This window comes from Protomyctophum bolini, assembly GCF_963924005.1.
Source record: "Protomyctophum bolini genome assembly, chromosome: 10".
Taxonomy (NCBI): Eukaryota; Metazoa; Chordata; class Actinopteri; order Myctophiformes; family Myctophidae; genus Protomyctophum; species Protomyctophum bolini.
Window position 1 is genome coordinate 8,217,568 of NC_137871.1, and position 25,747 is coordinate 8,243,314.

General features: G+C 43.1%; 1 protein-coding gene across 1 annotated transcript; it reads left to right on the top strand.

The window, feature by feature from the left end:
- Positions 1–23,846, top strand: egf (epidermal growth factor; the record flags this gene model as incomplete). The annotated part of the gene is made up of 24 exons (XM_080773332.1): positions 1–127; positions 3,689–3,882; positions 5,140–5,321; positions 6,230–6,460; positions 6,829–7,034; positions 8,809–8,922; positions 9,238–9,360; positions 11,415–11,537; positions 12,680–12,805; positions 13,169–13,302; positions 13,737–13,885; positions 15,032–15,136; positions 15,254–15,477; positions 16,770–16,937; positions 17,141–17,293; positions 17,382–17,531; positions 17,861–17,980; positions 19,220–19,345; positions 19,500–19,622; positions 20,322–20,478; positions 21,144–21,305; positions 22,736–22,826; positions 22,975–23,071; positions 23,605–23,846. 24 exons carry the CDS (start codon positions 1–3, stop codon positions 23,844–23,846), a joined length of 3,627 nt encoding a protein of 1,208 aa, XP_080629458.1.
- Between the last annotated feature and the right edge of the window lie 1,901 nt (positions 23,847–25,747).

Here is a 25,747-nt window from a genome sequence, read left to right on the forward strand (position 1 = left end):
ATGTTGGTTGCCACGCTCGTGGCCGTGCTGATTTGTTTCATGGTGCAAAGCTTAGGAGCCCCGACGCCTGGCAAAGCATGCTGGGAACGTGCACCGTCGGATGCTGGCAGAAACAGCAGCTGTGTGGGTGAGTATATGTACAGTAGACTATATAGCTTAACTACAGCAAGTCTACTGTACAGAGATATTCAGTAAGGTACAGTACAGCCAGGTGACATCCTGGGTCGTATGTGTCAGCACAGTGTGTATGCGGACACTCCGCAAAGGACTGTTTACTGTCAAATCTAAACTTTAGGGGCTCAGGAGGTAGGGCGGCTGACGGGGAACTGAAAGGTCCCCGGTTGGATCCCAGTGTCCTTGAGCAAGACACTGAATATGTAATTGCTTCCGATGAGCGGGTTGGTGCCTTGCACCGCTGTCGGTTTGTGAATAACTGTGACTAAAGATGATTAATGTAATGACAGCAAGGAACTATAGTTATATATTGTATATTGCCCCTGTACCATGTCACCCTGTGTATCAGTACACCACCAAGAAAGGTTTGTTTATAGAGACAGTCAATCCTTTATGATCGATTTCTTGACTATTACATTTCAAAACAGACGTCTTTAAATCAGAAGAATCTGGCCAAGGAAGTAATACAACTTTTATTTATTTGTTTTGCCACTTTTACTTTATATTATAAAGTCAAAGCATGACTTCCAAAGTAATGTACTTACTTAATTAGCACTTAAGTGGTTTAACAGCTACCGGTATGTTTAAATTCATGGTGTAAAGGTGTAGACTAGGTAATATGTTATTCATTACTTTATGTTCTTCTGTCTGTAACGGTTAACTTAATTCCCTACAAGATTCAATCCATCATTGATTTCTACAGGAGCAAATCGGAGAAAATTGCAGTAAGCATGGTAGTTTAGTAATGGATACCTCAACGTGAAACAAAACACATTTTTTCCACTCCATCTGCATTATCATAGTGACACCCTAGTGTCGACTGCTCGGCGTTGGTTGCTCAAACAAATAAACGTTTTCACACAAAAGGAAAACCTCTGTCACCCCTGAAAGAGTACAAGATTTTCCATGCATCTCACTCCTCGCTTGGCTGACCAGACAGTGTGATGTACACAAGGCCAAGCCGCCTGCTCCATAGGGGTGAATCAAGTCAATGAAGTCAATGAGGATGACCACAGAGACAGACAGACAGACAGACAGACAGACAGACAGACAGACAGACAGACAGACAGACAGACAGACAGACAGACAGACAGAGTTGCCTGGCTGTCCAGAGTGAGGTTAGAACCTTTGACCGGGTCACACTTCTTGCCAGGTGGACACAGATGGACACACCAAACTGTCAGGCATTCAAAGATGCATTTTAACCATAATATACATCTGAACTGTTCTGTCCCAGCTTTCTGTAGACCCAAACATATTTTGATTGTGGTCAGTACTAGTGATGCTTCGATTTGAAATCCTGAAATGATCTAGCCACGGCATTCTTATTCCTAATTGTTCTATTTAAATGGCTTAGGTATCCCAGTAAGACTCTGGTCGAGGAAGTGTTTAAGTAAATCCCAGTTGGACAACAGTGGTAGCTTAATTTGGCAGCTCAAGAATGGTGAGACTGCGGACTTGGGAGCACAGGCACAGAGCCCAGTATGTGTTCAGAAAATACGTTCCGATAGCATTTTAGTGGAGAAATAGGCCATGCAGTTGCTCAATATTGATACATTTAGAAAAAAATATTCGGGTGCATAAATACATACATATCAACAATACATACATACCAACATTTCTAGATGACAAAGTTGTCAACAACATCAACCTGGTCTAATTTACCTTCATTGTCAAGTACTATGTAGATTCTAACCCTATTGGTATACAACTTGGACTGCACTGAGTCGACAGTGCCGCTCAGTGCGGCGCCTCAGAGAGCTAAAAAATTCAAAATCATATCAAACTATTTTTTGTTGTACTATAGCACCAGGTATGTACTGTAGGTGAAGTCGATCATTCTATTTTGACGTGTGGTCTGCGGTTGACTTTGCCTTTGGAGATTAACATGGACAGTTTGTAGGATTATGCCCAGAAAATGTGTGCACTGCATAACCTTTCCCAAGATATCATTATGAACCGTTGAATATTGAGTCATACTGAACATCAGCCAAGCCACTGGTATACCAATGGTATTTCTAATGTATGTGAGGCATGGCTAGTCTGCATGTTGTATTTCTTGGGGTATTTCACAGTAACCACATGTCCCCAATTTATCAGCAGTACCAGTGATGATCAGTGGTCATCATACCAAATAACCTTATATGAAGGCTATAACAGTATTCAAGATGGCGTCTCCTCAATCAAAAGGTGAACCACAATATATGAACTTGTCATGAGTGGTCACCAGCGACCCAAACGGCTCCCTGTTCTGTTTGTCTTGTCTGCTTCATTGTTGTATTGTTTTCATCATTCCAGAACATCGGTGACCAGTAGCCATGGTGACACATGACAGTGTTTAGTCTATATAGCTAATAGTCTCGGACAAGGCACATGTTTGTTTTGAATCCATAGCTCAGCCTGACTAAAGGGAGTGGTGACCACAGCATATGGGAGAATATGAATGTAAGGTTGCAGCATGTTTCACAGAATACAGGCCCAGTGGGAACCTACATCTTGCAGGCATCTTGTTTTTTTGGGTACATGATTCTTTTAACATTCACAGGACATTTTGCAGTTTTTTTGCACAAATTGCGCTGCATTTATGTCATGTCATAAAAGTTAAAGTTAATTAATTATTATTATTGTTATTATTATCAGACCAAAATATATTCTTAAACTTCTTGTTTATCCCAATTTTTTGAAGAAATATTGGGCCTTACATGCAATTTAAAAGATTCTATATAAAATAAATATATTTTTTTTACCGTTTCACACAACAAAATTAAAGATATACTGAAACAGTGGCAAAGATATTAGAGCCATGATCCACAAATACATTAAATTGCAACGTTTTTGACGAAGTGATGGGTTTTTCTATCCAAAAGGGTTGTATATTGATGATAAAATCCATGCCATGGTCTGACTATCTTCATTCATATGTGAGGATTTTCACTATGCAAATTGCAATGCGCTTGGACCTTTGTGTTGCTAAGAGACGCAGCTGCCTTGAACTTCACCCCGTTACACCCATGAATAGATTGTGTGGAGAACGACATTGACTTATTGATTCAACACAGTTAACCGTGCCATTAGTCCAGAAGGACACAAAGTGTGAAGCTGCAGCTATTGAGATGTTGAATGCTGCCTCGGTAACAAAAAGCAACCCAGGTTTTACTCAGCTGTTGGACTGAGAAATACACTGCAACAGTATGCGCTCCAAGGTCACCTCAAAAGCTCTGTCTTGGCTATTGCTTTAATTGCAATGGTCCAATTTGCTGAGTTATGACCCAAAATGCATAGCTGTTCTTACAAAATGATTAATAGCACAGAATTCAAACAATTCAAACTTTGTAAAGCCATTTAATTAAGCTATTGGGTGAGAAGGCATGGAATTTAGCTCAGATAGATTGCCCCATAATAAATAAATAAATAAAAAGTATACACACAAAAGGTTTGATCCCAGCCAACGACCAGTGTGAGTCCATCAACAAGTCGCCTATACCTAAAACAAATGTTTTTTGTAAAAATCCAGAGCCTTACCTGATCTTTGGCCATGGTAAAGCCATCCACCGCATGGACCTGGATGGGAGGAACCAGAGGAGACTGGTGGCAGGGGTGGGGACTTCCATTCTGCTGGACTTCCATTCCAGAGAGGGGATGATCTACTGGGCTGACAAACACACTGGGGTCATCTACAAAGCATCGATGACAGGAACTCAGAGACAGGTGTTCACACATTTACCAAAGACCCCTGAACAATCCAGTGCCACTGGATGGTACCGATTAAACTCTCCTTGACTTTTGTTTTTTTGTATACATTTCTATAACCAGAAAATCTTGTAGATCTGCTAATTTCACTATCATAGAAAGATTCTGTGTTCCAAAAAAAAAGAAAAGAAAAAGCTTGTAAGATTTCTCATAACAGAAAGAGCCTCCCCCTGGCCACCCGGGGCGCCTGATGGAGGGGAAAGGAACTGGTTGGAATAACGTGTTCCTTCCACGCGCTACGTCCAAAACACGGAAACCCCCCCCTGTCAGGTGAAAAGAAGCAGCCTGGACTCCTCATGCATTGAAGGAAGCCTGAGGTCAATCCGTTGCTCTCCCCAGGTTGGCAGAGGGAGTGCAGAGCCCAATATTACATTAGATAATTGACACTGGGTGAAAAAATGGGTTACAAAATCGTGGGATAAAAAACTAAAATACATTCGCTCAATATTGACTAATATCACATTTATGACTAGTATTTGGGAGCACTATTAAGGAGTCCATCATCATGATGAAATGAGGCAATGATGCCATTGATGATTCTCTCAGACCAATCAATAGTCTGCAGTGTTTTCACATTATCTTTTGGTAGTGCCTCAGCTTTGCTTGGAATCTCACCAAAAGCGATACCAACCAGGACCAGGTTTAGGTGCTACCTAGAACCTATACCAACCAGGACCAGGTTTAGGTGCTACCTACTGTATGCCCAACAGAAAACCAAAAAGACATACACGTACATGGAGTTGAGCTGGTACCATGCAGTGGAAAAGCATCATAATCATTTAATGGAATAAATAATTGCCCACTGCCCTGCAAAAGGATATTGTCAATCCTACTATTAGAGATGGAAATTTATTTGATTATTTGTAGGTGTGTAATGATACATTTACACATTAACAGTGTAATATGCGATACACATCACATGGTTGACGATAGATACATGGACGATATTACTTAGCATCGATACAATCAATTATTTTCATTGGAAAATGATTTAATACCGATTATTTGCATATTTGCAAAACTATATGATACGATTCAAATTCAACGATACGATATGTTGCTATTTACATATTAATATACTTCGGTTGTTGAAATTAAAATAGATTTTTCGATGCAGTTACTGCATCATTAAAGCCCTAATTATTTGTCATGAACAAATCCACGGGAAAGTGGTGAAGGGTTAATCAATTGCTGCATTTTGAAAACTTTTCCCAGAAACTGTACTCTTCTGAGAAAGGGATCTCAGGCCTTGCAGTGGACTGGCTTTGGAACCGAATGTATTGGACCAGTGAGGAAAAGGGAACCATCAAGAGAATGGATACTGATGGGAGACATGAGAAGACTTTCATAAGACATCTGACCCAGCCCAGTTGTATAGCTGTTGATCCCCATAACAGGTACTGTACGTCTTAAAAGTTCAGAAGTTTTATGTAACAGTTGTTGCATCTGAATCAAATGATCAGAATCGGATCGGGAGCAAAGATAAATACGTCATCGGGACATCCCTAGTTGTCATGATGAGCTAGCTAACTGTCTGTTACACAAAACATAGTCTCTCAAAGACAGACTGTTGCCTCGCGTCAAATTGCCGTTTTCCCGAATATTTGACGATGGGATTCTCAGATTGCACAAAACATGACATAATGCTACACTGCTTCCGTCTTGGTGAGACTTCTTGAAAAAGACAATTTTTTAATCTCAATGGGAATACAGAACACTAAATGAACTAAAAATAAATAAGACAACAAAAGTCCACAATGTCCACAACTTCCCTGCCATATTGTTTCTGCGTTCCTAGAAATGTCGGTGGTCCATCCAGCGTGGCTGGCACATAGGTGCAACACGACTTGACCGACTCTATCCCTCTAATACGAGGTTTCCACCGGACACACACGGGTCTGATGAACCCATTCTGACCTGAGATCAGATTAAAAAAAGTGTCAGTCGTTCTTCGATTTTTCAAAAATAGCAGACCTACAAGCTCGTAGCGCGCCACTCGGTGGCGCGCTATGAGCTTGTAGATCTGCTATTTTTCAATAGATAAAGCATAACATGATGCTAACACCAAAATGGGTGCCCGTTCAGAATGGGCTATTCAAGCTCTATTCAGACTGAGACACAGCAGGGAGACATATTGACCAGGCCACAAGATGCCAGCCATTTTAATGCTTTCTTTTTTTGTTTAACAAAATAATGTCAAGTCTTGCCTTGATGTCGTGTATTAACTTTTTACAGCATGAAAGCAATTATGATTCTTGGCATGCAGTTGTTAGACCACCTCCTTTATCCCACTGTCCGTTTGCAGGTTTGTGTTCTGGTTGTCTGCTGGGATGAACCCCAGCATCCAGAGGTCTAACACAGCGGGGAAGACAACAGCGACGACGCTCTTAAAAATCCCAGAAGGACTGAGGGCTCTGTCCATCGACCGCTCGGACAGGAGGCTCTTCTGGGTTCAGTTTGGCTCGGATGGAAAGAGCACCATTGGTTCTTGTGATTACGACGGGAATCTGATCAACCACATTGATCAGCCACTTCGGTGAGCAAATCACCCCAATCCCACATCTCCTTCTATTCACTTCTATGTACATGTCTACTTATTAACTCCAATAATCTGTGAGTAGACAGAAACAGTGGCATCTTATAATGAGCATTAGTAAGGACCATTTATATGAAGATAAGTTGAGAAAAGGGTGAAGTGTCATCCGTTAAAATAAATCTTAAGACACACAATTTAGAATTGTTTTTACATAGCTTTTTTGCAGCGCTATCATTACTATCATTTATCTTTCATTTAGCTTCTTTACAGTATGAAAAATATATTTCATATTAGAATTATTATTTATTAACTTCTGTAACAACACATATTTCCCTTTGGGACCATAATAGTATCTCATCTTATCACAGATCTCAGTCTTTGGGGCTGTCAGTCTTCCTGGACTATGTGTATTATACCGATATCACATCACGTGCCATAAGGCGAGTCAATAAGTACAACGGAGGAGAGCCGGTGAACGTCAACACAAAGCGGATGAACAAGCCCCCCGTTGACCTCAAAGTGATGCATCCCTTCAACCAGCCAATGGAAGACGACCCCCAGCCAGCACTTCCAGGTTACAGTTTCATCAGAACTCTACAGTATACTAACCGGCATGGTAGAAGGCTGCCCTTCATGCATTTATCCTGATTCATGGAATACTTCATTAAAGGGACACTTCACCCTTTTTTGCAAAAGAATATATGTTAATGACGTTTAGAAGCTTTAGATCACTTTCCTGGGGGTATTTATGTGTGTAATATGTGGTTTTAGATATTTTAGATTGTAGCAGTGAGCCTGTTTCTCTCTGATGTCATGGACACTGGTCTCACTACCTTCCTGGACTACAATTCCCATAATTCTTTGGTGCACTGCTCCTCCTTGTGGATAGGGGGGAGAGCTGTCTTACTGAGACAACATGTAGTCCAGGAAGGAAGTGAGCCCAGTGTCCATGACATCAGAGACAACAGGCTCACTGCTACAATCTAAAATTTCTAAAACCACATATTACACACATAAAGACCCCCAGGAAAGTGTTCTAAAGCTTCTAAACGTCATTAACATATATCCCTTTAACAAGATTATTAACAGTAGTGGGCCTACAGTCAAAAGTTATACAAAAGAATACAAAAAAAACAACAATTGTATTTGTAGGTGATACATTCTAACGTGCAACAATACCGCAGTCAATTATTTGCAGGAGGGGTGCATGGTGGTTCAGGGCAGGCATTCAATGCATGCACAGACCATACGTTATGCTGATGAGCCAGTGTCCTCCTGAATCAGTATCCTGGCTTGAGTCCGATCCCCACCCGTCATATACCGTAAATAGAGTCAGTTTAGAGCACATTTGTTTTTCCATGCAGCGGCTGTAGAAAACATAACCTCTTAATTGTTTACTGCTACAATGGTAGTCCGGCAGCCGACAGGCTTCTTTTGTTTAAAGTGGGGAAATTTGGGATTATAGTCTTGGCCTAAAATATTGTCTATACATGTACTGTACATTCATGAATCCACTTGCTGACCGTCTGTCAGTATTAAACAATTTCTTTATAGGGGTTTCATTACCATTAACAACCTGTGGCAGGCAAAATTGTGATGCGATCTAATAGATCATATTATTCACGGTATGTATGTATTTTGAGGTGTAATCAGTCTGGTGTCAGAGCAGGCACTTGCCCGTTGGGCGAGGGTATCAGGTACGGTCGCCCCTAAACCATCTCGCCCCTCAATTTTTCCGGCGACCTCACGCCGACGGTCCGACAGTTCTTTATTTAGTTTTACTGAGAATATGGTTAGAAATAAGTTTAGGGTTAGGCATAGTTTTACTGGGGTTACGTTTAGGAAAGGTGCAATTCTGGGGAAATTGCAACATGTGGTTGGCTCGAAGGCACAGACGCCTATGGAAATATAGGACCCTCCCACTGATTTAGCTGTCAAGTCACCCCTGTGATCATGTGTAAGAAATTATTATTATCCCTCAATTTTTTTTCCCCAACAAACGTTTAAATTCTTTGCATTTGCGGCAGCCCCTCTTGACCTGCGATACAAATTGGGGGTGGATTGGATATTCCGTTTGTGATTTGTTTTGTAAAATAGGCCCCTCCCACTAACTTTGGAAGCCGATTATGTACCGATGTATCATTTATTGCATTCATTTTAATAATTATTATGAACCTCCCCTCCAAGTGTAACTGTAGTCCTTACGGTATGCCATCTCACCTTTTTCTTTTCATTTTAAATATCGTTCATTGAATCGAGGCAAAATGTTTGAACAATCGGAAAACAATTGATTTGAAGTAGTATTGCCCAGACCTATACAGTATAGCACTGATAATGTGTCCATGCAGGTTGTGATGAGAGCACTGAGGACTGTGTGGACGTCTGCTCAGGGCCACTGGAACAGGGGGTCTGTCAATGCAGTGAAGGCTTTGCCCTTAATACGCAGGGAAATTACTGTGAAGGTAAGCAGCAACTTGATACCAACTCATTATTTCAACCACACAACTCTATACTTAGTTGACCGGCGGCGACCCCCGGGCTCTATACTTGACCCCATCCCGTTTCCCTACACCAAATCTCACCTGCAAAAATATCAGATGTACAAGCTCAAGCTATACGAGCTTGTAGATCTTCTATTTTCGCTGAATGTTCGGCCCGAGAATATGCATGATAGGAAATGTGGTTGTGGTTTTTATTAATATAGCGGATTGCGTGGACACAAAATATTGTATTTGTTTTGTATAGCGGCATGCTGAAACATGACACGTGTTCCATAGATATAAATGAGTGCGCGCTGTGGACCCACGGCTGTTCTCTGGGCTGTGAGAATCTCCCAGGGTCCTACGTGTGTACCTGTCCCCAGGGATACGCTCTGCTTCCGGACAGGAAAACCTGCCAAGGTATGTAGCACTAAATAATATATCGTCGCCGTCTGGCAGAAAACCAGCTACTGTAAAATATTGAACCAATGAAAAGTAATAAAAAGCACTTCGGCCCAAAATCTCCTGACCTAACTTAGTCCTAACTTGAGCTGGATGGTTTTTTTTTTTCATTTCCTGAAGGAGTTAAAAGAGTAAAAAAAAGAATTAAGCTATGTTGGATTATTCCGTTTCAACTTGAAACGTAGTTACCCTTTAACCTCAGTATGTGTAGGGCTGCAACTAAGAATTTATTCATTTACAAGACTATTATTTTATCGTCTCAACGAATCAAATCAATAGCCTGAAGTATTGATATATCGCAGCCCGATACCTCCTATATCCACCAATTAAAGGTGATGTATATTCTGTATGGGATGTCTGTTGTGATTCATACTGCTGCTCTTTTGTCTGCGTCTACAACAACAACAACAACATTGCTTCTCTGTTGGAACGCATAATATGCCAGTCTGTCATCTGCCACAAGCATGCTACACAGGCTGACGTACCGTACGTAACGTGGGGTCAGAATGTAAACACTGTGACTGTGTGGATTTAAACAACTACCGTATCGTATCGTATCATAACATCGAGACAGAATCCCAGGTTAAACACACTGCAATTTCTCACTTTCTAATACTAACCATTTTTGGGGAGAACCCCCCCCCCCCCACACACACACACACACACACACACACACACACACGCACAGGAAAGGTCCAGTCCACACAGGGACAATAGGATTACATGAGCAGGTGACGTGTGTAATAGGGATTTATTTAGTCAGCAAGCCCGTGGTCGGTAATCTGGCCAGCAGAGGGAAAGATACGATGGGTGCTGCTGAGACAATAGGCCCAAGATGACAATGGCAACACTTTCTGTGCTTCCACAGTTGATTCAGTATAGTGCGATTATAAGACACAAAAAGTTGTTAGGTGCTTTAAATAAGGCAATTACATCCTTTAAGTAAAGGCAGAAACGTTTTGTTGGTCTTGCATAGATTAAATGCCCCCCCCCCCCCCCCACACACACACACACACACACACACACACCCCCCTTGGGATGGTTGTATTTTGTTTCCCTGCTCTTCTATTGAGACATTTAGATCGTGTCAAAGGTCATGTCTCACCTTGACACGGGATCGGACACAGATTTTGACATGATCCCCCCCCTGAGCAAGGTGGCAGGCTCTATTGGCTTAATCGGAAAAGTTTCCGGGTTCAAATATAAAGCATGCATAGTTAACAAGAAAGTTAGTTCTGACAAGCAATAAAACACAATTTAGTAAACTGTCAGTGCAGATAACAAATAAACAGATAAAAACACACACACACACACACACACACACACACACACACACACACACACACACACACACACACACAACACAGTAAGGTCAAATGAGGTGATCTAGGGGAAGGGGGGACTTTCCTGAACAGATTTGTGTTTTCAGAGGTGATTTAAAAGATGACAGAATTGGCTTTTCTGATTGCCACGGTCAGGGCGTTCCATCAGTGGGAGAAATCCTAATCTCCATCTCCAACAAATTTCCATAATTTCTGTCTCTCTCTGTCTTTGACTGTATTGCCATCACACTTTCACCCATTTGTTGGGGATTATAGGCCATTTCATAAAGGGATTGAACCGGAGGACATGAGTTTAAGGAGCTTTCTGCCTGACCATCTGGCTTTGTTTGAAGTTACTATACAGTACCTGGTCCAAACATAACCTGGGAAAATATTCTACGACCATCACATCACATTCTGTTCAATATGGCAGAGCTTTACAGCACTGAGAAACAAAATAGAAAACTACATATAAAAACTTGATCAGCAGTCATCACAGACACCGTTACACCACTAGCTTAAGGTCAGTATATACCTTTTTGAAGGCGACCGCACTTGGCTACTTTTGCAGCCGTTTCTCGCGGTAGTTGTGGTGTTTCCCCAGGGCACCGGCCATACAAACAGTTATGTTCACAAAATGTTGTAACGTTCAGGTCATAGTGGTGTTTATTATGCTCCATCCATCCACAGAGATCCTACCATGTGAAGCCAACATGACCCAGTGTGGTCATGGATGTCTGTCTACAGACCAGGGTCCTGTCTGCGTGTGTCCAGAAGGGTCCAGGCTGCAGGAGGACGGACGGACCTGTACGGGTACGTAGAGTACAAGCTACTGTACGTTTACAACGACGGGACAGTCAGTTCATTTTTGTCTTTTGACCGATGGGTTCCCACCTCCCAGACCGCTCCAAGGTACATGGAAAATAAGGTAACGACACCAACGTAATTTTTCGCTATCATGCAATTCCAGGCGGCAGATTTGTCGCACCATGGGAGCCAAACTACACCCGGAAGTTGGGTGGAATGCATTGGAGTCGCATTGAGAGCTCCGGTGACCAGCTCATGAACAAACACTATTTCTGAATGATGTCTGTGTAAAGTAATCCCTTCTGGAAAATAACAAAAGACATATACGTAACACGATATTATTGTCTGCTGTGTTGCATTTCGATGCATAATTTTATAGAGCACAACATATGTTTCTGTCTGAGCGTACCAATTATCACGAGACTGTCCACCGTTTTCTGTCTGGCAGCCAAATCTCACAATACCTTAGTATTGATCCTCAAATAAAATGATATACTGTGCACATCGAAAAGCAAGTGATTAGAAAACAACATGGGATATGTCTTCTTTTATATTACGGAAACCGATTGTATGACAACGGTCGCAATTGTTCAGGAATAATGTTTGTTCACAAGCTGGTCCAGCCGGCTCCATTCACTGCCATGTATTCATGGAACTTATGGTACGACTAGGTTTGCCTGAAATTGCCTCCCATGAAAGTGTCATGGCGTACCATGACGTCAGCGGCGTCTCTTCCTTCTGTAACGTTACTTAGATTGCTCATAAATGAACTCAAAAACTTAAAATACTCAAATATAGTAAAAGCGTTTAGAGTAGTTATAGTAGAGTAGTGTTTGAAAACTATTGCCTTCGCAAGAATGATGCTCAGCTGTATAGAAGCTATGATGAGTCAGTAGAGGCATTAATGGTGTCAAACTCTTAACGACCCATAACACTGTAATGAGTGTGTGAGTGAGTGAGTGAGGGAGGGAGGGAGTAAACAGCCACAGGTTGACACTGACTCAGTGTGACCAACTGAAGTGTGTTAATCATAAACAGAAGCTCTGTGTGTGTGTGTGTGTGTGTGTGTGTGTGTGTGTGTGTGTGTGTGTGTGTGTGTGCGCGCGCACACACACACACACACGAATCACGTGGTTTGTCTGTTGCAGGATGTTATTCTGCAGACAGGGGGGGCTGTAGTCAGCTGTGTGATATTGTGAGTCCAGGAGTGTGGGAGTGCAGCTGTCTGCCTGGATACCTGCTCAGCCAGGATGGGAAACGCTGCACAGCCACTGGTGAGTCATATTGACACACACAGGCTCTCATTATAGAGAGTGATCTACAATGTACGTGTATTAGCTACTCTACAAGTGCTTTCTCGAACCATAACTTGAGCAGTGTGTTCGTGTGCCCACCCAACTGTCAGTTCCCGGTGGGGGCCATAAAAGATAATCCCTGGTGTTGGCCAATACAAACAGGCACACATACTGTAGACACACTGTATTCGATAACAATTTACAACTTAGGCATTTAACAGACGCTCAAAAATCCAGAGCGATTTACAGTAAGCAAGAACAAAACATGGATAACGTGCAGAATCATTTCTGTGACCATTAACTTGCTATCACCCTCCTTACATATATATTCACATTGTGTAGGACCTCCTCCCTATCTGCTGGTAGCCAACCTGCAGAGCATCAGAAGAGTTGACCTGAATGGCAGTGATCAAACGCTACTGGAGGAACCCAGAGGAAGCATAATAGCTCTGGACTATGACCCAGTGCAACATAACGTAAGAAGAACTACTACTGCTAGTTTTCTATTTAAATCAGCTAGCTAATGGCATTCACCTGGTGTCTGGAATATAAATTAGTTCCTGTTTTGACTAGGATTGAAACCAGCAGTATTTTGGGTCATCGGGAGTTAAGAACCATGCATGGCCCAAATTGAACTACATAACATAATGTAGTTCAGTATTTGGCCTTTGAACGACTGCCACCTACTGGACATAAATGGTTATTTCATGTGCTGCGTTACAATTTTGCAACTGTGAACTGTGAAGACAATATCCCTTTGAGGACAATAAAGATTATTATTATTGCTGTTGCTCTGACAGCTACCCAAATTACAGTTAACCATTACCCTAATTAAAACATAATTATGATATCTACTTTGATATTAGGTTCACTATAAGGCCTGTTTGGTGTGTTTGTTTTGAATTCCCAGGTGTACTTTGCCAATACAGTCCTGAAGACCATTGAGCGGTTTCATGTGAGTGGTGGGATCAGGGAAGTTGTGGTCTCTGAGGGTCTGGGTTCTCCAGAGGGTCTGGCCATCGACTGGGTAAACCGTAAGATGTACTGGACCGACATCAGGTGATTGTCACGTCACTAACAAAGATCGCTGCATATGAATTGGAGAGCTTGGAATATAAACAGATATAAATTCATATGTATATCTGTTTAAATTAGATGAAGAAAGTTCTACTCCTTGGCTTGTTAACGACATGTACAATACATATAGAACTTTACATACATTTTATAGGATTGATCGATGATAGGATTCCGGTTTAAGAATCGAGTTGGCATTGAGGTGTTTGAAAAAAAGACGTACATCCATTCATCTATATAACCACTTGAGCCCCGTTCCATATTTTGTAGCAAGGGTCGGGAGTCGCACAACGAAAATAGACAATATACAAGCCCACATGTGACCTTGTAGATCCACTATTTGGGAAGAATTTAGCCTATAGACCGGAATCATGTACGTAGGCATATCTGCGGTTTAAACCCGCACATCTTCTACTACAGTGAATGGGAAAGTGACTGATGTTAGTCTGCCTCAAACGTTACTCTTTTACCTGCTTTTTACTAACACTAACATTACAAAGATGCCCAGAACATCGGGATAAACCTGTGTAGTTTATGGCTGCTCCAACAGTAGTGGCAACATAAAAAAGAAAAAAGAACAAATGGAAATGTCAAAACTCAAAATATCTACTGCGGTGGCTGAGACCAGTGCCATTAGAGTAATGGTTGAGACAAAGCAGTGAAAGGTCCTGAAAGATACATAATGCCAGTCTTAACAAATACCCAATCTTTCCGTTTTAGGAACACAAGGCTGCTGTACTTTATACCTCATACTAAGCATTTAAAGTATGGCTCTGGTCTCGGCCATCGCGATAGATATTTTGACATTCCGTTTTTTTTTTTTATGTTGCCACTAATGTTGGAGCAGCCATAAACTACACAGGTTCATCCCGATGTTCTGGGCATCTTTGTAATGTTGGCGTTGGTAAAAAGCAGTTAAAAGAGTAACGTTTGAGGCAGACTAACATCAGTCACTTTTCCATTCACTGTAGTAGAAGAGGTGCGGGTTTAAACTGCAGATATGTCATCTCCGCCTACAGGATATACGTTGCCTGCGACCATGAGGCCCTATTCTGAAATCGGTCTATAGTGGCATGCCCAAAACAGGAATGTCAGGTTTGAAAATGGTTATAATAATGATCTATCCTACAGCCGGTCTGCCGTGGACTACAGTACGTTAGACGGACTGAACAGAGAAACCATCGTTAGTGAGGGTCTGGACAAACCGAGAGGAATCGCAGTTCATCCTCAGGCAGAGTAAGACACGCTGCAGCAGCAGCAGCACTTCCCCCGTTTTGAATCGAACAACTTTATGATTAACTGAACTGTGTACATTCAACAGTACATTTTCCTTTCATCTTTTTGCTTTTTGAGGAAGTTGTTCTGGACGGACCAGGGCATAAGGCCTGCGGTGGAGCGGTCGTCTTTGGAGGGGAAGGAGCGGCGGGTCGTCGCCAGCGGCAACCTCCTGACGCCGAGCGGTCTGACCATCGACTACACGGAGGACCGGCTGTTCTGGTGCGACAGGAGGAGGGGCGTGGTGGAGACCTCCAGGCTGGACGGGGCAGACAGACGGGTCCTGACCGAGAACCAAGTAGGTGAGGCTGGTGTGGCGTGACACACACAAAACACACGTACAAGTACACGCGCGGTCGCGCGCGCACACATACAGTTATGTGCATGTCAGGGAATGGTGAGTATTTAAGGGTGGGGGTGGGAAATTACTTCTCTGCATTCGACCAGCAGATGGCTGCTCAGCTGACCACACAGGGACACTTTGATACATAGATTGATCAAGCCGAGGGCCGAATAGCGATCCTCTGATTCCCAGGCAGCCTTTATGCCCACAATGGGGTATGGATGACCATACCCCATTTAGACATTTAGATGAGGCCGATACCGACAGCTAATGTTGCAAAAAGAGGCTCCTGGATTGAAAGGTATAACAATGAATAGGGGTTCCAGGTCTAGATGGTGTAATCTGGTACTGGCAGATAGATAACATTTTGTTTTGCTGGTTTTTCGCTGACGTTTGTGATCATGTGAATGACAATATTCATGGGACACTTTCTTGCTTGTAAAATGTTGATACAAATGCATGGGAAGAGAGACATGAGCTGCAAAGCCTGCTCGACAGCTTCCCCTGCCGTAAGCCAATTTTAACATGGGGTTTGCCAGTTCATTGTTAATAATGTAAAAACAGTAAGGAGCCTCTAACGTGTATATAGTTGTGGTAGATCCTCTGAGTCTGCACTTGCCACTTTCCCTTAAGCTTAATGTATTGCTTTCTACAGCCAGGATATCACAACTGTTAAAGATAAGATGGAGTGCCGTGATCCCCCCCCCCCCCCCAAAAAACAGGATCATCAGGTCTTATTGTTATATAAGGAGGTATCATTTTTTCAAAAAAGTGTACAGTATAATCAGTATTTGTTAAAATGTTGTTTTTATGTGGGCACGCCCACCAGTTGCCTGGTTTGCCTAAATACAAAGTTAATACACCATTGCACATAAAAACTACTCCAGGGTGTCTAATGAAGTACTGTCACCTCATAGACACATGAAAAACTGGGAAAATACAAAAAATGTGGCACTTAAAAACGTTCTCACACCTGGATAAAAAGACATCTTAAAAGCAGGTGCGTAGCAATAGAAGAATGGCATGCACGCTGCCCGACTTGCACGGTACAGGATTGAAGCAACGTTTTGGCCAGTGATTACTTTTCCGAGGAAGGTCATCGCTGACTGAAACGTTGCTTCTCCTGTGGTTAATAACCCTTCACCTCCCTGGACTCACCTGGTGGACTGTTTCAGTAAATAGGACAGGTGAGGCGGGTCCTCCTCATGCAGCAGCATTTTCAGTTGCTTTCCTCCTGATTGGTCCCTGCAGGGCAACCTTTTGACCTGGCGGTGTTCGAGGACAGGCTGTGGGTGTCCGACTGGGAGGGAAGACAGCTGAGGAGCATCCACAAACGAACTGGGAAGAAACTGGAACGCTTCCATGGCGACAAGGTCACGCCGGCGTCCATCGCAGTGGTGCATCCTCTCGCAAAACCGGGTACGGAAGACAGGACAGGACGGGTCACTCCTCCTTCTGTCTGTTATCAAAACACAACCCACATTGTTTGGGGGGGGGGGGTTGTTATTTCTTATATTACAGATATAACAGCTAATCCCCCAGGTTTATCTCATTGTGCAATAAAACTATTAAGAATACCAATGACTGAGCCTCCATGTGTCATGTTCCATGCCTACCTCCAGGGGGAGACGTTTGTTTCCACCAGAATGGAGGCTGTGCCCACGTGTGCGAGAACAGGCTGGGATTGGCCCACTGCTCCTGTCTGTCACACTACATCCAATCAGAAGACGGGAAAGGCTGCTTGCCTGTCGACAGGGCATCCAATGAAACAACAGGTGACATATCAAGGCTCTGGATATTTCCGTTACATTTACAATGTTAAATTGAGTCATGGCCACACAAACTTTATTTTATTTTATTTAGAATCTGGAGACAGTGAATCGGCTGACCCCATTTCCATCCAAAACAAAACACTCAACGATGAGAGCACACCCTTGGTCATACCTGGGCCCTCAGAAGAAGAGGCTGTACACTCTGATGAAGGCAGCGAGCCCACTGAGAAGATGGTTTCTGGTGAGCAGCTACAGCCATGTCATCCTGCAAAAAAAAAAAACAGACAGTGTCATGGTTCTTGATTAAATGTAGTTCTTCTATTCATTTTGGAATCCTTGTACTCACTTAGTATTGATTGTAATGTTATTAATATCAGATCTGATCCTTGTGCTCCTCTATTGGTGAGTGTAATGTTACTGATCTAGATCTGACTATTGTACTCCTTACTATTGGTTCATTGTAATGTTACTGATCTAGTAACTAAAAACAGTGTGGAGTGTGAAATGTGAAATGTGTGGAGTGTGAAATGTGAAATGTGAAAATCTGAATTTGAACATCTTGCGTTTCAGACCAGGACGAGTGCTACTCACTGCGTTGTGGCGTGAACGCCCAGTGTCAGCAGGAGACAGGAAACAGCCCCACCTGTCGCTGTCTTAAGGGCTTCATAGGAGATGGAAAGCTGTGCGTGGGTCAGTGTCACACTCTCTAACTCTCTGTAGGGTCAGCTCGGTGGCCTGGGGATTACACAACCATCATGTAATGTAAAAAGGCATCTTTACAACAGTCAGTGCACATCCGTTAGCACTGCAGCCATGTTTCTTTGAGCCGGAGAGGGACACAGTGTAGGAGAGGCATAATAGGAAAGCTCAGAGGGACGGTGTATAGGAGAGAGTGAGAGATGGTAGAAAAGCTCAGATTGTCTGTCCTGATGAAGGTCTAATCGACCGAAACGTTGACCAATAAAGAGCAACATTTTTGGCAAGTTTCTGACAGTGTGCAGGACCCTTCTTTGTTAGATAACCTTTTTAAGAAAAGCTCAGAGCGACAGTGTTGGAGAGACAGGAAATATGAGTGGGAGATGGTGTAAAGGGATGATAATAGAAAAGCAGAGCGCGACATAGTGTAGGAGATACAAAGGGTAGGAAAGCTATGGTGACAGTGTACTGTAGGAAAGACAAACAGTAGGAAAACGTAGGGCGGGGGGGGCAGGTAGCAGAGAAAAATAGAAGGAATGCAGAGTGAATACAGTGAAAATAGAAGGAACGCAGAGTGAATACAGTGCAGAGAGACAGCAAAGCAGAGGGAAATAGTGTAGGAGACAAATAGTAGGAAAGCTGAGATGGAGACAGCTAGCGTAGGAGAATTGGAATCAGGTGGAATCTGATCCCAGACCAATCTTTTTTTCTTTTCTGCTGGTGAACGTTACAGGAGTTCTGACTCTATGGTGTGTGTGTGCGTGTGCGTGTGCGTGTGTGTGTGTGTGATATGAAATATAAGCTTACCATAATCACAGTAAACATTGTCATGTCTCTTCAGTCACATTCAAGGGCTTTAGGGGGAAATTCAACTAACTCCAGTCACTCCAGTCAGCACAGCACAGCTGAGGTGTGTGTCACTGTTCAGCTGATGCTTCTTGACACCGGTTAATGTTACTTCAAATTAACAAAATTATGTTGCGTTTCTGCATCAAATACAACTACACCTGACCCAATATAAGATTCCGTCAAAGCTAATATTTTTTTTACAAGCGATGGCATTATATAATGTTTAGTTTGAGCTGTTGGAAAAGTCCAGATGAAAACAAAATGGTCGATTCCTTTTATTGAAATCGTGAGGCCCCAAGAATTGGAAATCAAATCGAATTGTGAGATAGCAGAAGATTCACACAGCACCGTAATGACTCCCTGTAATGTATTGTTGTGTTTCAGATGTGGACGAATGTGCGTTCGGCCTCTCTCTGTGCAGCACTCAGGGCTCAGAGTGCATCAATACAGGAGGAGGATATCGCTGCCAGTGTCAGACGGGTTTCACTGGCGAAAGACACCATTGTGCTGGTGAGACAACACTTCACTGCAACCCTTCTCAAACCAGCTGTTTGGAACCCAAACAGTCACAACAAAGAAATTGAAAGAATATGTAATACGTATATTTTCATTCAGGTCTACGATCATCCTGTTCATCTTGCTCTGCTCTCCATTCCTCTTGCAGATATCGATGAGTGTAAACTAGGAACACATCAATGTGACCAAAAGGCAGCGTGTCAAAATACACCAGGGACTTACAACTGTACCTGTCAGCCTGGTTACCAGGGCGATGGACACGTCTGTCAAGGTGTGTCAGATGTACAATACTACTACTAACGATGTACAGTCAGTAGCACAACTCTCCCACTGGGCTGGGAGAGCCGCAGCAATCAACGCCTTCGTTGAGGCTTCCTAGCAAAATGTGTTAACCCATTCTGACCTGAGATCAGATTCATACGAGGTTTCCACTGGACACACACTGGTCTGATTAACCCCATTCTGACCTGAGATCAGATTCTAAAAAATGTCACAGTCGTTCTTCGATTTTTCAAAAATAGCAGACCTACAAGCTCGTAGCTTGTAGATCTGCTATTTTTCAATAGCTAAAGCATGACATGATGCTGACACCAAAATGGGTTCCCGGTCAGAATGGGTTAATATAGCATTCAAATCAGTTCAACCACTTTAGAACTGTATACAAAAATATCAGAATCCGTATTGCCGTTTGAAAAATCCCTATCGAACAAACTGTACCAGAGAGGAACAGTAATATCACTGGCAACTGTACAGTAAGTAAACACTTAATGACATCATATAGTAGCTCATTGGGTAGAGCAAGGCATTAGCCCTTAATTGGGGGAGTCATTTCCTCTCCAACCACCAAAACTAAACACAGTTTAAACACACTACAAGTTACACTTGCAGACGCCCCAAACCACGGCATGTTGAGAGTGCATGAACTACTAAAGGGAACCAAATGAACCCGTACCGTGTCCCGTCTCTACAGAGGCAGAGAGCAGGAGTCCAAGGACGACCAGACGTCCCGCCAATGTCACCACTCGGAACAGTAACGAGCCACAAAGCTGTCCCTCCACCCACGACTCCTACTGCCTCTACCAGGGCGTCTGCTTCTACTTCCCCGAAATGGAATCCTACGCCTGCAAGTAAACTCCACCGCCCCAAACACAAAACACCCTGAGCTCACATGAGTGTCACATCGCGACGTGTTGTGTGAGCTAGTCGTTTGTCTATTATTTTCGCTGCGTGACTCTGCCATACAATGAAGTACACATCTGGACAGTTAATTTTTGGGTTGTTGTTGTCGTTGTTCGGTACAAAATGTTAGACATAATGTACAGTGATGCGGTCATTTACTGTAGGGGTTCGTTTTGGAATAATGAGTGCCTTACAATTGCATGAGCATTTGACAAAGCCAATTAAAAAACAATATTAGAATTTGTCAGACACAAGCCTCTTATGACCTGTAATTATTTACAGATCATATATCCCATAATTTCTTATGTGCATGTTTGCGTCCTGAATATTCTAAAGCAACAGATGTACTGAACATGTACAGTAGTTGTTACAGATTATCGCCACTAGATGTCACTATTGATCTATGTGTGTGTGCGTGTCTGTGTGCGTCTGTGTGCCTGTGTGTGTGTGTGTGTGTGTGTGTGTGTGTGCCTGTGTGTGTGTGTGTGTGTGTGTGTGTGTGTGTGTGTGTGTGTGTGTGTGTGTGTGTGTGTGTGTGTGTGTGTGTGTGTGTGTGCGTGTGTGTGTGCGTGTGTGTGTGCGTGTGTGTGTGTGTGTGTGTGTTTCATCCTAGCTGTATGTCAGGCTACATGGGTGAGAGGTGTCAGTTCAGTGACCTAGAGTGGTGGGACCTCCAACAGGCCCAGGAGGAGAAGAGGAGAAATGTGGCCATCGCAGCCTCCATGCTGGTCATTGCCCTGCTCTCCATCGCTGGCATTGCCGCCTACTGTTACGGGTGAGAGGAGAGGGAAACCAAAAAAGGGACAATGGCGAAAGGGACAAGACAGAAAAGTGAGGAGGAAAGGGAGAACATGGGAGAAAGAGGGAGGGAGGACAGAAGGAAGGGAGGAAGGGAGAAAGAAAGAAATAATGTTTTCCATTCATGTTGTGGACGCTGGAATCATAAGACCGGGACAGATTAACCTCTCTCACAGCCAATACGTTGACCGTGCTGAGGGGTGTCTATCAAACCCACAGGGGTGTGTGATCCATGTAATGCGAGGGCCTGGGCACGGCAGAGAGTCTGAGAAGTGCTCACACGTGGAACGAATGGCGACATGCGACCCTGGTCCTCCACAGAGTGAGAGAGAGCATAGGGAAACTAAGGGCCTGCCCTCACCCACCCTTCTCCTCGCCTCCATTTCCACCTGATCTGAGTCTAAGTGGGTTGATTTGTTTCACGATTGTTTTGGAGGCTTAGGGACAAGGCTGTCGCTATTCTAACACTACTTTGACTCACAAAGCAACCTCCCACACTCCTCCCCTCCCCTCCCCTCCCCTCTGTCTCTCCTGTTCCCTCTCTCTCTCTCCCGGGTTGTGCTCTCAGCTTCCCTCTGTGGAAGTGGTACGCTTTCAATTACATGCTTGGTTTACCTTGTTCTACAGCAATTACACATAAAAATAGGTCATTTCTCGGCCACAAAATGGAGCCGGTGAGGTATGACCCCTGTGGAAGCGCGACATGGCCTCTGCCAATACCGCCGCATTAAATTGCCTTTCGCACTTCACTGCTAGTGGGGTGTTTGCACTGCACGGTTTGGGTTTCATTCAGAAGACAGAAGATAGAAAAAAAACTCTGTCTTATCTGTTCATCTGTCCCTCCCCACAAATACAAAGCCATACCATACCATGCATGCACGTCAGTCAGACAGACAGACACGGCATTGCACTAAATAAAATCCATCTCCTCAGGTCCAGTAGACGATTAAAGAGATCAGATACAGTATATACTATTAACAATTATTACAACTCATACTGTGAATGGGTCGCACTGGGAGCTGCCCAGTATAGTCACAGGCCTCTGTGGACCACTGTCCATGTTTCCTCAGTGTTATGCGCCCTCAGCTTTAGGTCCCCGCAGCTCAATATTAACTTCTTTAACCACCGAGAGAACATAAAAGCTCACCCCACTGGAAGCGGCCCAGTATAATCACAGTCCTCTGTTGGCCACTGGGATCTGCCCCGGTTCAGCCACAGTGAATGTGATTCTGAGGATGACAATGACGTTGGAGATGGGACGTGGAGAGATTAGTTTTTCAGTTTCAGAGAGAAGGCAGCACGAGACGGGTGTATTGACTGTATTGTCAAGGCCATTCCAAATACAAAAGCTTAAATAATGATGTTTCTCTATGTGTATCTGTATATCTATCCATCTCATCTATCCAGAACTAGAACATGTTTCCAGAAGAAGCATCCATCAGTGGACAACATCAGTGAGTTAAGTACAACAGATGACAGTGTGACAGACACGCCCAGGGTAAGCTAACATCAATTCATTCAGCAATAATATTCTCCGTTTTTACATATGGTTTAACCACTGTAGCCCTGGCATTGAAATTTTGGACTCGAAACTCGGGAGTCGAAGGCTGAGACCTATAGTGTCCACCTGTTGGTTTTCCCTCCAGCTCTACGTGGTGTTGGAACACGGAGGGCAGGGGAAGGTTGTTCATGCCATGGGTTGTCCCAGGAGAGCAGTGTGTCCATCGTGTTCCTCAGAAACAGGTACATGGCAGACACACACCTCCACCCCCACTAAACACTTTTATTTAGGGGTGTCCGGGTGGTACAGAGGTAAAGCACCTACCACCGCCGTGGAGATTGTGGTTATTCCTCCACAGCTGGTGCCTCGGACTTGGCAAGGCACTTTTACAAACTCAACCGAACACAACTTCTCTGTCACTACTGCATTAGTGAAGAATCCTACAAGTTGCTTGGTGTGCCTGTTCAGCAAGGAGTGGAACTGGGAGGGATAGGGGGGGGCCCGGGGGGTGACTCCATGTGTATTTGATGAGACAGACCAACAGTACTAGGGATTGACGGTGAGAAGGACTGTGAAACATGGGGGGACCGAATCACAGTCATGCTGATAAACAGTATAACAGCCGTCCCTCTCGTATGACTACAGTTCTACTACAAACAATTCATCAAGTAATGGGGGGGGGGGGGGGGCAGTTCATGATTTTACTGATTGTGAATTAAAAAAAAATTAAAGTGTAGATATCACGGAAATGAAAAGCAATCTATGTTTTTGTCAGGTGATGCCGGTGTCGTGGCCGACGAAGCGGGGTCCTTACCCAGACACAACCAGGCATACGAGTGCTCCATGGTACCTACTGCTGCCATGGACACCAACACCAACGGCAGCATGCAAACGCTCAAATCCATCGACAACCTCATCTCTCTGGACGAGCCACAACAACAGCCAACCGACCCGGATACCCCAAACCCCGGACCACAACGACCAACACCTGGAGCCCCATGCTCACCTGAGGCCTAGAGACCATTCTAGAACCTATAGACATTCACCTACTACAGTACATGCATTTGACCAACATACAATTCACGTAAACAGGGGATTTTAACTTATTGCTGGTGCTACTATACCCCTACCCTTCATCCCTTAATGTTGCTTTCCTCCTGCCTGCAGCTTCATGCATCGCCGATTATAATTATAATTCGTTCATACCTTTATGGTGTGAACTAGAAATGAGAAACAATTAATATCCTTTATAGCAATTCGGCAGACAATTTGACGATTTGTTGTGAAGTTCTATGAGACAAAATAGTAGCCTAACTAGGTGGGCTTTGAAAATATACCTACTTAATACTATTTGAAACTTGCAATATGACTAGTCTACAAAGATGTTATTTTGTATTCGAGCTGCTGAAGTAGAGTTTGCTTTAAACTGACTTTTCACTTATTTCACTATTGGGAAAAATAATAAAAATAATAAAACACACACACACACACACACACACACACACACACACACACACACACACACACACACACACACACACACACACACACTGAAAATGTCATAATTTGCATTAGTTCAAAATATGTTTTGAGACCATGGTGATAAAAAGACCTATAGCCCCGATTGTTGAGAAAATACGTTTGAGGTGGGTTGTATGCAGGTTACGGCATACCTACTGACCCACTGCACCTAAACACGTCTGAACCTCTGGGTTAATGACACAGGTACAATAACGACTGGAAAATGTGATGGAAACAAATACATTTACTTATCGGGACTCATTTGAAGTGCACTTCAATTAGTTGTTGATAGTTATTCATAGTCTACTCTATGCAAACATCGCACAATGACCTTTTTTCATTATTCTTATTATGCATTTCTCATGGCAATTTCTGCAACAAGACAAGAGTCTAATATTGGCATGGGACTCAGGCATTTCATGTTTGTGCAGACCGTTCATGCTGCGTTTGTTTAACGGTGGTTCTGTTTCAACATCATACGCCATGTAGCGATATGAGCAGCGATTGGTCTACTTTAGAGGCGACAGACAGACATACAGGCCTATCTAGGACCATGCCCTGACCTAGATAACTTGTAGAAAGGGTTAAGGTTTTTATATTCACAAATTGTACTCCAGTAACATCACCTGGTGTAAACGTTTTGGTACGGCTCAGTTTTAGATAATGCCTTTTCGGCTCTCCATTTTTGTATTTATTGATAGTGTCCCTTTAATGTTAGACACCAGTGGGGTCTTTTGTAATAATGCGTTTGTAGTAATGCGTTTCCCTGCTGTACAATAACATATATGGGTTTATGTAAGAAATAACATTCCGAGTCATTTCATCTGTAGTATCACATGGTCTGTTGGAAGAAAGAAAATAACATTTCAAGTGAAAATGTCATACGGTTGTACAGTATGTTTTATCTTCTGAATAAGCTTTGGTCAGCTAATTAAATTGTTGGTTCAGTTAGACAAAAATCAACAAGATAGGTTATATCTTTGTAGTTTACAGTAAATGTTATGCTTAATTCAGCTAGAAAGGGAGGCATTTTTGTGAAATCACCGTCTTCAATGCATTGTGTTTCCGAGGTTTCAGTGTATTAATGTGTTTAAGCATTAAGCCGGTTCTGGCTTCGGTGAGAACATTAGAATCTTTTGCGTTTTACCAAGCTCAGGAGGTCGAGTCCACTGCAGTGAGGGAGAAGATTATGTCTTTGTTTATCTGTTGATATTATGCCATTGTGTACTATAATACTTGGTCCAGTATTGCATTTACTAAAGTTCATTGTCAAGCTAATACGACAACTGTGAGAATGTAGATTGTCAAACGTTGATGCTATATTTATTTTTATACAAAGATCCTATCTAGAGCTGTGAACACAGCGGTTCTTACTTTATGCTAAACTGAACCAGTCA